Source organism: Nerophis lumbriciformis, linkage group LG21, assembly GCF_033978685.3.
Source record: "Nerophis lumbriciformis linkage group LG21, RoL_Nlum_v2.1, whole genome shotgun sequence".
NCBI lineage: Eukaryota > Metazoa > Chordata > Actinopteri > Syngnathiformes > Syngnathidae > Nerophis > Nerophis lumbriciformis.
This window is the reverse complement of record NC_084568.2, coordinates 44,280,636-44,297,136: the sequence shown is the minus strand read 5'-3', so window position 1 is coordinate 44,297,136 and position 16,501 is coordinate 44,280,636. Positions and strand designations below refer to the sequence as shown.

Sequence of the window (16,501 nt, the reverse complement as noted above, 5' to 3'; positions counted from 1 at the left end):
GCATCATGTGATCACCCACTTCCGGGCAGGTTTTTTTCCATGTAAAACGATACTTTTTGTCTCGATTACTTAACATAGATGTTTGTCTTTCAATCAGCAGAGTAGTTTATTCAAGATGATCTATTCGGACATTCTGTCACATTTAAAACCTCCAGCTCGATGCCAGTGTTGACAATACTGTGACGTCAACAATGAAGGCAGCTCCTATTTCTGCAAGCAGCACATTTGAGACAATGCAAGGGTTTGATTTGCACATTTGAGACAATGCAAGGGTTTGATTTGCACATTTGAGACAATGCAAAGGTTTGATTTGCACATTTGAGACGATGCAAAGGTTTGATTTGCACATTTGAGACGATGCAAAGGTTTGATTTGCACATTTGAGACAATGCAAAGGTTTGATTTGCACATTTGAGACAATGCAAAGGTTTGATTTGCACATTTGAGACAATGCAAAGGTTTGATTTGCACATTTGAGACAATGCAAAGGTTTGATTTGCACATTTGAGACGATGCAAAGGTTTGATTTGCACATTTGAGACGATGCAAAGGTTTGATTTGCCGTGTTGGAGTGGCGAGATTGCAAAAGCAAATGACATTATAACAGCTGGTAAATAAAAGAAGTTAGTATGGACGACAATGGAACAATGTCCATTCAAGTATGCATGCATTAGTTCAATTCATAGAAACTTTTAGAGCAGTGAAAATGTGACATGAAACACAAGTTTATTGCTTATTCTGTGTTAAACACATACAAGAATATAAATATAGCATAGCTGCACTATATAATGATATACGAGCATTAAAAAAACATTTGCTCTCGCACTACAATGTCATTAAAAACATGTTTTCTAATCACAATAAATGTGTGTAACTCCCATGATGTTCCCTTCCTGTAACATTTTTACCTGCAGTACAACACAAAACCACAGGGTGGCGCGCAAGAAGAGGAGGTGGATGAAGTCCTAGCCACTGACGTCATCACGATGCCAGGCTGATGGTCATGGCAAGGATTTGCTGTGGTCAAACGCAGTTTGGCAGCAGAACGGCGGTCGCGGAGGAGAGTTCATTGCTTTCTGTGTTGGTGCGACAGTCGAGTGAAGCTCTGACGTCGCCTCTGCTCGCTCCCCTGCAGGTCAATCAATCAATCAATCAATGTTTATTCATATAGCCCTAAATGACAAGTGTCTCAAATACATGATTCAATCAAGGCAGAGAGGAGGGGTGTCCCTTTTTCTTCTATTTTAGTCAAGTCATTTAGAAAAGATGACATGCTAGGCCAGGGGTCGGCAACCCGCGGCTCTAGAGCCACATGCTCTTTGGAGCTTTTTAAAAAAAAATGTATGAAAAATGGAAAAAGATGAGGGTGGAAAAAAATCTATTTTTTGTGTTAATATGGTTTCTGTAGGAGGACAAACATGACACAAACCTCCCTAATTGTTATAAAGCACACTGTTTATATTAAACATGCTTCACTGATTCCAGTATTTGGCGAGCGCCGTTTTGTCCTACTAATTTTGGCGGTCCTTGAACTTACCGTAGTTTGTTTACATGTATAACTTTCTCCGACTTTCTAGGACGTGTTTTATGCCACTTCTTTTTCTGTCTCATTTTGTCCACCAAACTTTCCACAGAGGTGAGTTTTGTTGATGTTATTGACTTGTGTGGAGTGCTAATCAGGCATGACTGCAAGCTAATCGATGCTAACATGCTATTTAGGCTAGCTATATGTACATATTGCATCATTATGCCTCATTTGTAGCTATATTTGAGCTCATTTAGTTTCCTTTTAGTCCTCTTAATTCAATTTATATCTCATGACACACTATCTGTATGTAATATGGCTTTTAATTTTTTGCGGCTCCCGACAGATTTGTTTTTGTATTTTTGGTCCAATATGGCTCTTTCAACATTTTGGGTTGCCGACCCCTGTAGAGCTGGCAGCTACACCACAGCTAAGCACAATCATGGAACAATATTGCAGTGTAAAACAGTACAAAGTCATCCTAGTTGCACATTACTTACACAGGGGGTATTAAAAAGTATCCAGTAACAAATGTGTCCACGCCTCATTCAACGTACTGCGTCATGAGATCAACTTCATGTTTGTTTGTTTTGGGGGGTGGGGGGGGGGCACAAGGTGTTGCCAAAAGACAATTACTACGCCACTTCAATTTAAAGACAGCATAAGGTTACTGTTTTTTTATTCCTGCCATTGTTATAACAAAAGTATGTATATATGACACTATTGTTCTTTTTCATAAATGTCTAATGATAATGTCAATGAGGGATTTTTAATCACTGCTATGTTGAAATTGTAACTAATATTGATACTGTTGTTGATAATATTCATTTTTGTTTCACTACTTTTAGATTGTTCTTTGTCATGTTTGTGTCTCCTCTCGGTTGCTCTGTTTGTTGCTATTCTGGTTGTTGCTGGTTTTGGAATTGGATTGCATTGTTATGCTATTGCTGTGTATTGTTTTGTTGGATTGATTAGTAAAAAAAAAGTATGTATGATTCGTGCTGATATTGTATTGGATTAACATCGGTATTGGCCAATACGAAAGGCTTTAATATTGGTATTAAAAGTGAAAAAGTAGCAGCCGTACCAGTGAGTGCTCCACTTCTATTATCAATATAATAAAATGATGCTAACTAATAATGATGATTTTTACTGCAAATATAAAAAAGCACAATATTTTTACTAAGGTTTGAACCTTAGAATAATGTCATTAATCTTCTATATTTGATGTAACTACATTATATTCATGTGTGTTGACTGACTTTATTTTGATATATGTGTCTGAACGTATTTGTTATTTCAACCATACTTTCTACTAAATGTACAATCTGGACTAAACTTAGATATGTCTTTCAATTCACATTCAGTCCATTTTTATCCTGACCATGACCAAATACTGTATACATGTATATATACATGAACAGTGTTATATAACATGGACATTTTTCTTCATATATATTTTTTTAAATGGTGCATGTACCGTATTTTTCGGACTATAAGTGGCAGTTTTTTTTCATAGTTTGGCGACTTATACTCAGGAGCGACTTATGTGTGAAATGATGAACACATTATAATATTATTGATGTCATTGACGTAAGAGACTAGACGTATAAGATTTCATGGGATTTAGCGATTAGGAGTGACAGATTGTAGCATGTTCTATATGTTATAGTGCGACTTATACGGTATTTATTCAATTGAATGTTTGTATTTATTTGTTTCTTCTTCTTCTTTTGGACGTGTGGCTTGTGAGCGCATGACATATATTTGAAGCAGAATAAATGTTGAAGGTAAGGGATTAGAAATGAACACACACACACACACACACACACACACACACACCTCTCTCCTGGTCGCAGTCTGGAGAGGACGCCCCGCTGCATTGGCTCCGAGGGCCCAGGAGTGGTGAGCCATGCCCACCAGCACACAGTGAGTCTGGGCCGTGAGCGCCACACGGGCTGGGTAACTCCTCCAGGGCGCCAGCACCAGACGAGGAGGAGAGGGAGGGCGTGGTGGCGGCGTCCTCCTCTGAGCTGCTACTGTGAGTGTCATCCATTGACAGCGACACCACTGCGTGCCAACAACCATGAAGGTGAGGAACAACAAGAATAAACATTGTAACCACTCACTCGACAGGCCGTCAGAATCCATCTTAAAGCTGTCCACGTCCTCGCCGTCGCCCTCTGAGCCCACGCCTCGCTCTCGGGTGCCCATGGCCACGGAGCGGCGCTGGGCGTGGATCTCCTCGGAGATGCTCTCCAGGCTGCGTAGGGCCGCACGATACTCGGCCTTTGCTGCTCCCAGCTTGGCCTGACGTTCGTCTACGTGACGCTTCAGTTCCTGAAACAGTTTGGTCCAAACACAATCAGAATAATCGTACGTAAGTTATCACACAACTTGTTTGCTATGAGTTCAGGTTGTCCTGCGCGAAGACAAAAGCTGTCTTTGATCTTAACTAGCAAAAGGCAGACAGCTTGTAAACCTCCACTGTGTGCGATGGAATGCGCCATAGAGGTGTCGGTTTCTCAGACCTTGGACAGCCACAGGAAGGACCTTATCAGGACCCAAAATCTACACACAGAGAGGGGGCAAACCTGACACCGCTCCAAGCACCTCTTTGTTTGAACTGTTTATGACCCCTCCCCTTAGAAGCAGCTGCAGCTATGTAATCAGGGAAAGCCTAAATAAAGGAGGAGGCGTGGAACCCTTTCCTCAGAGCGGCGGTGCAGCTCTCCTCATGAGCTACCGTATTTCCTTGAATTGCCGCCGGGTATATATTATCCGCATGCCTCGTATTACCGCCAGGTCAAACTTGTTTAGCAAAATAATTAGCGCATGCTTCGTTTTACCGCCGGGTCAAACTCGTTTCGCAGAATAATTAGCATATGCCTTGTTTTACCGCCGGGTCAAACTCGTCATTTTCCAAAATGGAGGAGGCTAATTTCAATCATTTAAAATGGCATAAAGGGAAGAAGATAAAGAGCTATTCAGTAGGATTGAAGGTCCAAGCTATTAAATATGCTAAAAAGAACAGTAAGCAGCTATGTTTTATTAATATACCGTAGCTGCGTGTGTCAAATATGAGTCATTAAATGACTCCCGCCTCCTGCTGGTAGAGGGCGCTAGTGATCCTTCTTGCGACTACTCGGCTGCAGAAGAAGCAACAGTTAGCAGCGATGGTTTATTTGTTTCCTCTCGCTTGCACTTTTAACATGGAGGATTACAACAGTTTTCTTTCAATGGAAGCAGGAGGTAATACTTAAAGGAAGATCTCCATGGAGACAGAGAGACTGAAGAAAGATAAGGAAGACTTCTATAAACAAGTTATCCATGCTTTTGTTCAGAAGGAGCAGCGCATGGACTTCATTTATAAGTAAAGGTAAGACCATAATAACGTTTTTTTAATTAAATGTGCTTTTCATGATGGTATCCTTTCATCACACTCAAATTTATAAGCGCAGGCCTAAATGTATCGCATGCCTTTGGTAAGCGCCGGAGTGAGAAGAGGTTTTAAATTAATTACCACCCCGGCGCTAATTCAAGGAAATACGGTAAATTGAATCCTGTCTCTGTTTGATTCCTTGCTTCTTGTCTTGTTTAATAGATAGTTCGGTGTTTGAACCTGACACATACTTTGGTGTAAATGATTAGCATCCCAGCTAACAGTGTCAGCTAATTATTGTTTGTTTGGAAGACTGCAAGTTGGATGAAAAGTTCATGTTGTGAATGTTTGACATATTTCAATCATTATCCCACTTCATTAGGCACAGCTTTACAAGTGATAGTCAAATGTGTGTGTTCTGACTACAATGAGGCAGCACATAGGCAACACACTCTAATTCTCTACTATGCAACATAACTTTGCATTCAAACTTGGCCAGTAATAGTTGAGGGAAAAGGTCAGAAGTGCTGAAAAGAGCAAGTAAAACATTCAACACAATCAGGTCAACATTGTCTAAGTTGTTGAATATTTGACATGTGACTGACAACACTGCAACACAACATTGTGTAAGTTGTTGAATATATGACATGTGTACACAGGACTGACAACACTACTACACAACATTGTCTAAGTTGTTGAATATTTGACATGTGACTGACAACACTGCAACACAACATTGTCTAAGTTGTTGAATATTTGACATGTGACTAACAACAAACTACTACACAACATTGTCTAAGTTGTTGAATATATGACATGTGACTGACAACACTACAACACAACATTGTCTAAGTTGTTGAATATATGACATGTGTACACAGGACTGACAACAAACTACAACACAACATTGTGTAAGTTGTTGAATATTTGACATGTGACTGACAACAAACACTACAATGTAAGTTGTTGAATATTTGAGGTACCTGGAGCTGGAGATAATACTTGGCCTTCAGTTCAAAATATGGCCTGCAGAGGGAGCAAGAGAGCAAAAGTGAGGAGGAAAAAGAGTCCACATTCCTTGGCAGAGGAGAAACATCTGGATTTCATCAGGCCACCTTCTTCCTCCCACTGCCGCTGCAAACAAGATGTTGCACTAACTTGGATTTGCTGATGGAGCGTTTGACTTTCTTCTCCACTTGCTTCATGTGACTGACACACATGTCGTGCTTCACCGCCGTCTTCTTGTGCTCCGCCTCGCTGTGGACTCTGCTCTGCTCCGCCTCCATCACCTGTTAAATGGACTTTGTGTTTATCTACATCTCATCAAACAACATCTTGCAGAGTATATGGATGATGTGGTCAATGACAAACATCTTGCAGAGTATATGGATGATGTGGTCAATGACAAACATCAAACATCTTGCAGAGTATATGGATGATGTGGTCAATGACAAACATCAAACATCTTGCAGAGTATATGGATGATGTGGTCAATGACAAACATCAAACATCTTGCAGAGTATATGGATGATGTGGTCAATGACAAACATCAAACATCTTGCAGAGTATATGGATGATGTGGTCAATGACAAACATCTTGCAGAGTATATAGATGATGTGGTCAATGACAAACATCTTGCAGAGTATATGGATGATGTGGTCAATGACAAACATCTTGCAGAGTATATGGATGATGTGGTCAATGACAAACATCTTGCAGAGTATATTGATGATGTGGTCAATGACAAACATCTTGCAGAGTATATGGATGATGTGGTCAATGACAAACATCTTGCAGAGTATATGGATGATGTGGTCAATGACAAACATCTTGCAGAGTATATGGATGATGTGGTCAATGACAAACATCTTGCAGAGTATATTGATGATGTGGTCAATGACAAACATCTTGCAGAGTATATGGATGATGTGGTCAATGACAAACATCAAACATCTTGCAGAATATATGGATGATGTGGTCAATGACAAACATCTTGCAGAGTATATGGATGATGTGGTCAATGACAAACATCAAACATCTTGCAGAGTATATGGATGATGTGGTCAATGACAAACATCTTGCAGAGTATATGGATGATGTGGTCAATGACAAACATCAAACATCTTGCAGAATATATAGATGATGTGGTCAATGACAAACATCTTGCAGAGTATATTGATGATGTGGTCAATGACAAACATCTTGCAGAGTATATGGATGATGTGGTCAATGACAAACATCTTGCAGAGTATATGGATGATGTGGTCAATGACAAACATCTTGCAGAGTATATGGATGATGTGGTCAATGACAAACATCTTGCAGAGTATATTGATGATGTGGTCAATGACAAACATCTTGCAGAGTATATGGATGATGTGGTCAATGACAAACATCAAACATCTTGCAGAATATATGGATGATGTGGTCAATGACAAACATCTTGCAGAGTATATGGATGATGTGGTCAATGACAAACATCAAACATCTTGCAGAGTATATGGATGATGTGGTCAATGACAAACATCTTGCAGAGTATATGGATGATGTGGTCAATGACAAACATCAAACATCTTGCAGAATATATAGATGATGTGGTCAATGACAAACATCTTGCAGAGTATATTGATGATGTGGTCAATGACAAACATCTTGCAGAATATATAGATGATGTGGTCAATGACAAACATCAAACATCTTGCAGAGTATATGGATGATGTGGTCAATGACAAACATCAAACATCTTGCAGAGTATATGGATGATGTGGTCAATGACAAACATCAAACATCTTGCAGAGTATATTGATGATGTGGTCAATGACAAACATCAAACATCTTGCAGAGTATATGGATGATGTGGTCAATGACAAACATCAAACATCTTGCAGAATATATGGATGATGTGGTCAATGACAAACATCTTGCAGAGTATATGGATGATGTGGTCAATGACAAACATCAAACATCTTGCAGAGTATATGGATGATGTGGTCAATGACAAACATCTTGCAGAGTATATGGATGATGTGGTCAATGACAAACATCAAACATCTTGCAGAATATATAGATGATGTGGTCAATGACAAACATCAAACATCTTGCAGAGTATATGGATGATGTGGTCAATGACAAACATCTTGCAGAGTATATGGATGATGTGGTCAATGACAAACATCTTGCAGAGTATATTGATGATGTGGTCAATGACAAACATCAAACATCTTGCAGAATATATAGATGATGTGGTCAATGACAAACATCAAACATCTTGCAGAATATATAGATGATGTGGTCAATGACAAACATCAAACATCTTGCAGAATATATGGATGATGTGGTCAATGACAAACATCTTGCAGAGTATATGGATGATGTGGTCAATGACAAACATCAAACATCTTGCAGAATATATAGATGATGTGGTCAATGACAAACATCAAACATCTTGCAGAGTATATGGATGATGTGGTCAATGACAAACATCTTGCAGAGTATATGGATGATGTGGTCAATGACAAACATCAAACATCTTGCAGAATATATAGATGATGTGGTCAATGACAAACATCAAACATCTTGCAGAGTATATGGATGATGTGGTCAATGACAAACATCTTGCAGAGTATATGGATGATGTGGTCAATGACAAACATCTTGCAGAGTATATGGATGATGTGGTCAATGACAAACATCTTGCAGAGTATATTGATGATGTGGTCAATGACAAACATCAAACATCTTGCAGAATATATAGATGATGTGGTCAATGACAAACATCAAACATCTTGCAGAATATATAGATGATGTGGTCAATGACAAACATCAAACATCTTGCAGAATATATAGATGATGTGGTCAATGACAAACATCAAACATCTTGCAGAATATATAGATGATGTGGTCAATGACAAACATCAAACATCTTGCAGAATATATAGATGATGTGGTCAATGACAAACATCAAACATCTTGCAGAGTATATGGATGATGTGGTCAATGACAAACATCTTGCAGAGTATATTGATGATGTGGTCAATGACAAACATCAAACATCTTGCAGAATATATAGATGATGTGGTCAATGACAAACATCAAACATCTTGCAGAATATATGGATGATGTGGTCAATGACAAACATCAAACATCTTGCAGAATATATGGATGATGTGGTCAATGACAAACATCTTGCAGAGTATATGGATGATGTGGTCAATGACAAACATCAAACATCTTGCAGAATATATAGATGATGTGGTCAATGACAAACATCAAACATCTTGCAGAGTATATGGATGATGTGGTCAATGACAAACATCAAACATCTTGCAGAGTATATGGATGATGTGGTCAATGACAAACATCAAACATCTTGCAGAGTATATGGATGATGTGGTCAATGACAAACATCTTGCAGAGTATATAGATGATGTGGTCAATGACAAACATCTTGCAGAGTATATGGATGATGTGGTCAATGACAAACATCTTGCAGAGTATATGGATGATGTGGTCAATGACAAACATCTTGCAGAGTATATTGATGATGTGGTCAATGACAAACATCTTGCAGAGTATATGGATGATGTGGTCAATGACAAACATCTTGCAGAGTATATGGATGATGTGGTCAATGACAAACATCTTGCAGAGTATATGGATGATGTGGTCAATGACAAACATCTTGCAGAGTATATTGATGATGTGGTCAATGACAAACATCTTGCAGAGTATATGGATGATGTGGTCAATGACAAACATCAAACATCTTGCAGAATATATGGATGATGTGGTCAATGACAAACATCTTGCAGAGTATATGGATGATGTGGTCAATGACAAACATCAAACATCTTGCAGAGTATATGGATGATGTGGTCAATGACAAACATCTTGCAGAGTATATGGATGATGTGGTCAATGACAAACATCAAACATCTTGCAGAATATATAGATGATGTGGTCAATGACAAACATCTTGCAGAGTATATTGATGATGTGGTCAATGACAAACATCTTGCAGAGTATATGGATGATGTGGTCAATGACAAACATCTTGCAGAGTATATGGATGATGTGGTCAATGACAAACATCTTGCAGAGTATATGGATGATGTGGTCAATGACAAACATCTTGCAGAGTATATTGATGATGTGGTCAATGACAAACATCTTGCAGAGTATATGGATGATGTGGTCAATGACAAACATCAAACATCTTGCAGAATATATGGATGATGTGGTCAATGACAAACATCTTGCAGAGTATATGGATGATGTGGTCAATGACAAACATCAAACATCTTGCAGAGTATATGGATGATGTGGTCAATGACAAACATCTTGCAGAGTATATGGATGATGTGGTCAATGACAAACATCAAACATCTTGCAGAATATATAGATGATGTGGTCAATGACAAACATCTTGCAGAGTATATTGATGATGTGGTCAATGACAAACATCTTGCAGAATATATAGATGATGTGGTCAATGACAAACATCAAACATCTTGCAGAGTATATGGATGATGTGGTCAATGACAAACATCAAACATCTTGCAGAGTATATGGATGATGTGGTCAATGACAAACATCAAACATCTTGCAGAGTATATTGATGATGTGGTCAATGACAAACATCAAACATCTTGCAGAGTATATGGATGATGTGGTCAATGACAAACATCAAACATCTTGCAGAATATATGGATGATGTGGTCAATGACAAACATCTTGCAGAGTATATGGATGATGTGGTCAATGACAAACATCAAACATCTTGCAGAGTATATGGATGATGTGGTCAATGACAAACATCTTGCAGAGTATATGGATGATGTGGTCAATGACAAACATCAAACATCTTGCAGAATATATAGATGATGTGGTCAATGACAAACATCAAACATCTTGCAGAGTATATGGATGATGTGGTCAATGACAAACATCTTGCAGAGTATATGGATGATGTGGTCAATGACAAACATCTTGCAGAGTATATTGATGATGTGGTCAATGACAAACATCAAACATCTTGCAGAATATATAGATGATGTGGTCAATGACAAACATCAAACATCTTGCAGAATATATAGATGATGTGGTCAATGACAAACATCAAACATCTTGCAGAATATATGGATGATGTGGTCAATGACAAACATCTTGCAGAGTATATGGATGATGTGGTCAATGACAAACATCAAACATCTTGCAGAATATATAGATGATGTGGTCAATGACAAACATCAAACATCTTGCAGAGTATATGGATGATGTGGTCAATGACAAACATCTTGCAGAGTATATGGATGATGTGGTCAATGACAAACATCAAACATCTTGCAGAATATATAGATGATGTGGTCAATGACAAACATCAAACATCTTGCAGAGTATATGGATGATGTGGTCAATGACAAACATCTTGCAGAGTATATGGATGATGTGGTCAATGACAAACATCAAACATCTTGCAGAATATATAGATGATGTGGTCAATGACAAACATCAAACATCTTGCAGAGTATATGGATGATGTGGTCAATGACAAACATCTTGCAGAGTATATGGATGATGTGGTCAATGACAAACATCTTGCAGAGTATATGGATGATGTGGTCAATGACAAACATCTTGCAGAGTATATTGATGATGTGGTCAATGACAAACATCAAACATCTTGCAGAATATATAGATGATGTGGTCAATGACAAACATCAAACATCTTGCAGAATATATAGATGATGTGGTCAATGACAAACATCAAACATCTTGCAGAATATATAGATGATGTGGTCAATGACAAACATCAAACATCTTGCAGAATATATAGATGATGTGGTCAATGACAAACATCAAACATCTTGCAGAATATATAGATGATGTGGTCAATGACAAACATCAAACATCTTGCAGAGTATATGGATGATGTGGTCAATGACAAACATCTTGCAGAGTATATTGATGATGTGGTCAATGACAAACATCAAACATCTTGCAGAATATATAGATGATGTGGTCAATGACAAACATCAAACATCTTGCAGAATATATGGATGATGTGGTCAATGACAAACATCAAACATCTTGCAGAATATATGGATGATGTGGTCAATGACAAACATCTTGCAGAGTATATGGATGATGTGGTCAATGACAAACATCAAACATCTTGCAGAATATATAGATGATGTGGTCAATGACAAACATCAAACATCCTGCAGAGTATATGGATGATGTGGTCAATGACAAACATCTTGCAGAGTATATGGATGATGTGGTCAATGACAAACATCAAACATCTTGCAGAATATATAGATGATGTGGTCAATGACAAACATCAAACATCTTGCAGAGTATATGGATGATGTGGTCAATGACAAACATCTTGCAGAGTATATGGATGATGTGGTCAATGACAAACATCAAACATCTTGCAGAATATATAGATGATGTGGTCAATGACAAACATCAAACATCTTGCAGAGTATATGGATGATGTGGTCAATGACAAACATCTTGCAGAGTATATGGATGATGTGGTCAATGACAAACATCTTGCAGAGTATATGGATGATGTGGTCAATGACAAACATCTTGCAGAGTATATTGATGATGTGGTCAATGACAAACATCAAACATCTTGCAGAATATATAGATGATGTGGTCAATGACAAACATCAAACATCTTGCAGAATATATAGATGATGTGGTCAATGACAAACATCAAACATCTTGCAGAATATATAGATGATGTGGTCAATGACAAACATCAAACATCTTGCAGAATATATAGATGATGTGGTCAATGACAAACATCAAACATCTTGCAGAGTATATGGATGATGTGGTCAATGACAAACATCTTGCAGAGTATATTGATGATGTGGTCAATGACAAACATCTTGCAGAGTATATGGATGATGTGGTCAATGACAAACATCTTGCAGAGTATATGGATGATGTGGTCAATGACAAACATCTTGCAGAGTATATGGATGATGTGGTCAATGACAAACATCTTGCAGAGTATATGGATGATGTGGTCAATGACAAACATCTTGCAGAGTATATTGATGATGTGGTCAATGACAAACATCTTGCAGAGTATATGGATGATGTGGTCAATGACAAACATCAAACATCTTGCAGAATATATAGATGATGTGGTCAATGACAAACATCAAACATCTTGCAGAATATATAGATGATGTGGTCAATGACAAACATCAAACATCTTGCAGAATATATAGATGATGTGGTCAATGACAAACATCTTGCAGAGTATATGGATGATGTGGTCAATGACAAACATCAAACATCTTGCAGAGTATATGGATGATGTGGTCAATGACAAACATCAAACATCTTGCAGAGTATATGGATGATGTGGTCAATGACAAACATCTTGCAGAGTATATGGATGATGTGGTCAATGACAAACATCTTGCAGAGTATATGGATGATGTGGTCAATGACAAACATCTTGCAGAGTATATTGATGATGTGGTCAATGACAAACATCTTGCAGAGTATATGGATGATGTGGTCAATGACAAACATCAAACATCTTGCAGAATATATGGATGATGTGGTCAATGACAAACATCTTGCAGAGTATATGGATGATGTGGTCAATGACAAACATCAAACATCTTGCAGAGTATATGGATGATGTGGTCAATGACAAACATCTTGCAGAGTATATGGATGATGTGGTCAATGACAAACATCAAACATCTTGCAGAATATATAGATGATGTGGTCAATGACAAACATCTTGCAGAATATATAGATGATGTGGTCAATGACAAACATCTTGCAGAGTATATTGATGATGTGGTCAATGACAAACATCTTGCAGAATATATAGATGATGTGGTCAATGACAAACATCAAACATCTTGCAGAGTATATGGATGATGTGGTCAATGACAAACATCAAACATCTTGCAGAGTATATGGATGATGTGGTCAATGACAAACATCAAACATCTTGCAGAGTATATTGATGATGTGGTCAATGACAAACATCAAACATCTTGCAGAGTATATGGATGATGTGGTCAATGACAAACATCAAACATCTTGCAGAATATATGGATGATGTGGTCAATGACAAACATCTTGCAGAGTATATGGATGATGTGGTCAATGACAAACATCAAACATCTTGCAGAGTATATGGATGATGTGGTCAATGACAAACATCTTGCAGAGTATATGGATGATGTGGTCAATGACAAACATCAAACATCTTGCAGAATATATAGATGATGTGGTCAATGACAAACATCAAACATCTTGCAGAGTATATGGATGATGTGGTCAATGACAAACATCTTGCAGAGTATATGGATGATGTGGTCAATGACAAACATCTTGCAGAGTATATTGATGATGTGGTCAATGACAAACATCAAACATCTTGCAGAATATATAGATGATGTGGTCAATGACAAACATCAAACATCTTGCAGAATATATAGATGATGTGGTCAATGACAAACATCAAACATCTTGCAGAATATATGGATGATGTGGTCAATGACAAACATCTTGCAGAGTATATGGATGATGTGGTCAATGACAAACATCAAACATCTTGCAGAATATATAGATGATGTGGTCAATGACAAACATCAAACATCTTGCAGAGTATATGGATGATGTGGTCAATGACAAACATCTTGCAGAGTATATGGATGATGTGGTCAATGACAAACATCAAACATCTTGCAGAATATATAGATGATGTGGTCAATGACAAACATCAAACATCTTGCAGAGTATATGGATGATGTGGTCAATGACAAACATCTTGCAGAGTATATGGATGATGTGGTCAATGACAAACATCAAACATCTTGCAGAATATATAGATGATGTGGTCAATGACAAACATCAAACATCTTGCAGAGTATATGGATGATGTGGTCAATGACAAACATCTTGCAGAGTATATGGATGATGTGGTCAATGACAAACATCTTGCAGAGTATATGGATGATGTGGTCAATGACAAACATCTTGCAGAGTATATTGATGATGTGGTCAATGACAAACATCAAACATCTTGCAGAATATATAGATGATGTGGTCAATGACAAACATCAAACATCTTGCAGAATATATAGATGATGTGGTCAATGACAAACATCAAACATCTTGCAGAATATATAGATGATGTGGTCAATGACAAACATCAAACATCTTGCAGAATATATAGATGATGTGGTCAATGACAAACATCAAACATCTTGCAGAATATATAGATGATGTGGTCAATGACAAACATCAAACATCTTGCAGAGTATATGGATGATGTGGTCAATGACAAACATCTTGCAGAGTATATTGATGATGTGGTCAATGACAAACATCAAACATCTTGCAGAATATATAGATGATGTGGTCAATGACAAACATCAAACATCTTGCAGAATATATGGATGATGTGGTCAATGACAAACATCAAACATCTTGCAGAATATATGGATGATGTGGTCAATGACAAACATCTTGCAGAGTATATGGATGATGTGGTCAATGACAAACATCAAACATCTTGCAGAATATATAGATGATGTGGTCAATGACAAACATCAAACATCCTGCAGAGTATATGGATGATGTGGTCAATGACAAACATCTTGCAGAGTATATGGATGATGTGGTCAATGACAAACATCAAACATCTTGCAGAATATATAGATGATGTGGTCAATGACAAACATCAAACATCTTGCAGAGTATATGGATGATGTGGTCAATGACAAACATCTTGCAGAGTATATGGATGATGTGGTCAATGACAAACATCAAACATCTTGCAGAATATATAGATGATGTGGTCAATGACAAACATCAAACATCTTGCAGAGTATATGGATGATGTGGTCAATGACAAACATCTTGCAGAGTATATGGATGATGTGGTCAATGACAAACATCTTGCAGAGTATATGGATGATGTGGTCAATGACAAACATCTTGCAGAGTATATTGATGATGTGGTCAATGACAAACATCAAACATCTTGCAGAATATATAGATGATGTGGTCAATGACAAACATCAAACATCTTGCAGAATATATAGATGATGTGGTCAATGACAAACATCAAACATCTTGCAGAATATATAGATGATGTGGTCAATGACAAACATCAAACATCTTGCAGAATATATAGATGATGTGGTCAATGACAAACATCAAACATCTTGCAGAGTATATGGATGATGTGGTCAATGACAAACATCTTGCAGAGTATATTGATGATGTGGTCAATGACAAACATCTTGCAGAGTATATGGATGATGTGGTCAATGACAAACATCTTGCAGAGTATATGGATGATGTGGTCAATGACAAACATCTTGCAGAGTATATGGATGATGTGGTCAATGACAAACATCTTGCAGAGTATATGGATGATGTGGTCAATGACAAACATCTTGCAGAGTATATTGATGATGTGGTCAATGACAAACATCTTGCAGAGTATATGGATGATGTGGTCAATGACAAACATCAAACATCTTGCAGAATATATAGATGATGTGGTCAATGACAAACATCAAACATCTTG

General features: G+C 37.7%; 1 protein-coding gene across 1 annotated transcript in view; it reads right to left on the bottom strand.

Annotated features, from left to right (window-relative positions):
• Positions 1 to 65: 65 nt before the first annotated feature.
• The window catches only part of LOC133620764 (SH3 domain-binding protein 5-like), a 34,690-nt gene continuing 18,254 nt past the window's right edge, over positions 66 to 16,501 (bottom strand). The window contains exons 5-9 of the mRNA XM_072915655.1: positions 6,066 to 6,196; positions 5,891 to 5,933; positions 3,655 to 3,865; positions 3,368 to 3,595; positions 66 to 1,129 (exon numbers count right to left, since the gene is read on the bottom strand). Of these exons, the coding sequence (XP_072771756.1) occupies positions 1,002 to 1,129; positions 3,368 to 3,595; positions 3,655 to 3,865; positions 5,891 to 5,933; positions 6,066 to 6,196 (741 nt within the window). The 3' untranslated portion in view covers positions 66 to 1,001. The remainder of the gene's footprint in view (positions 1,130 to 3,367; positions 3,596 to 3,654; positions 3,866 to 5,890; positions 5,934 to 6,065; positions 6,197 to 16,501) is intronic.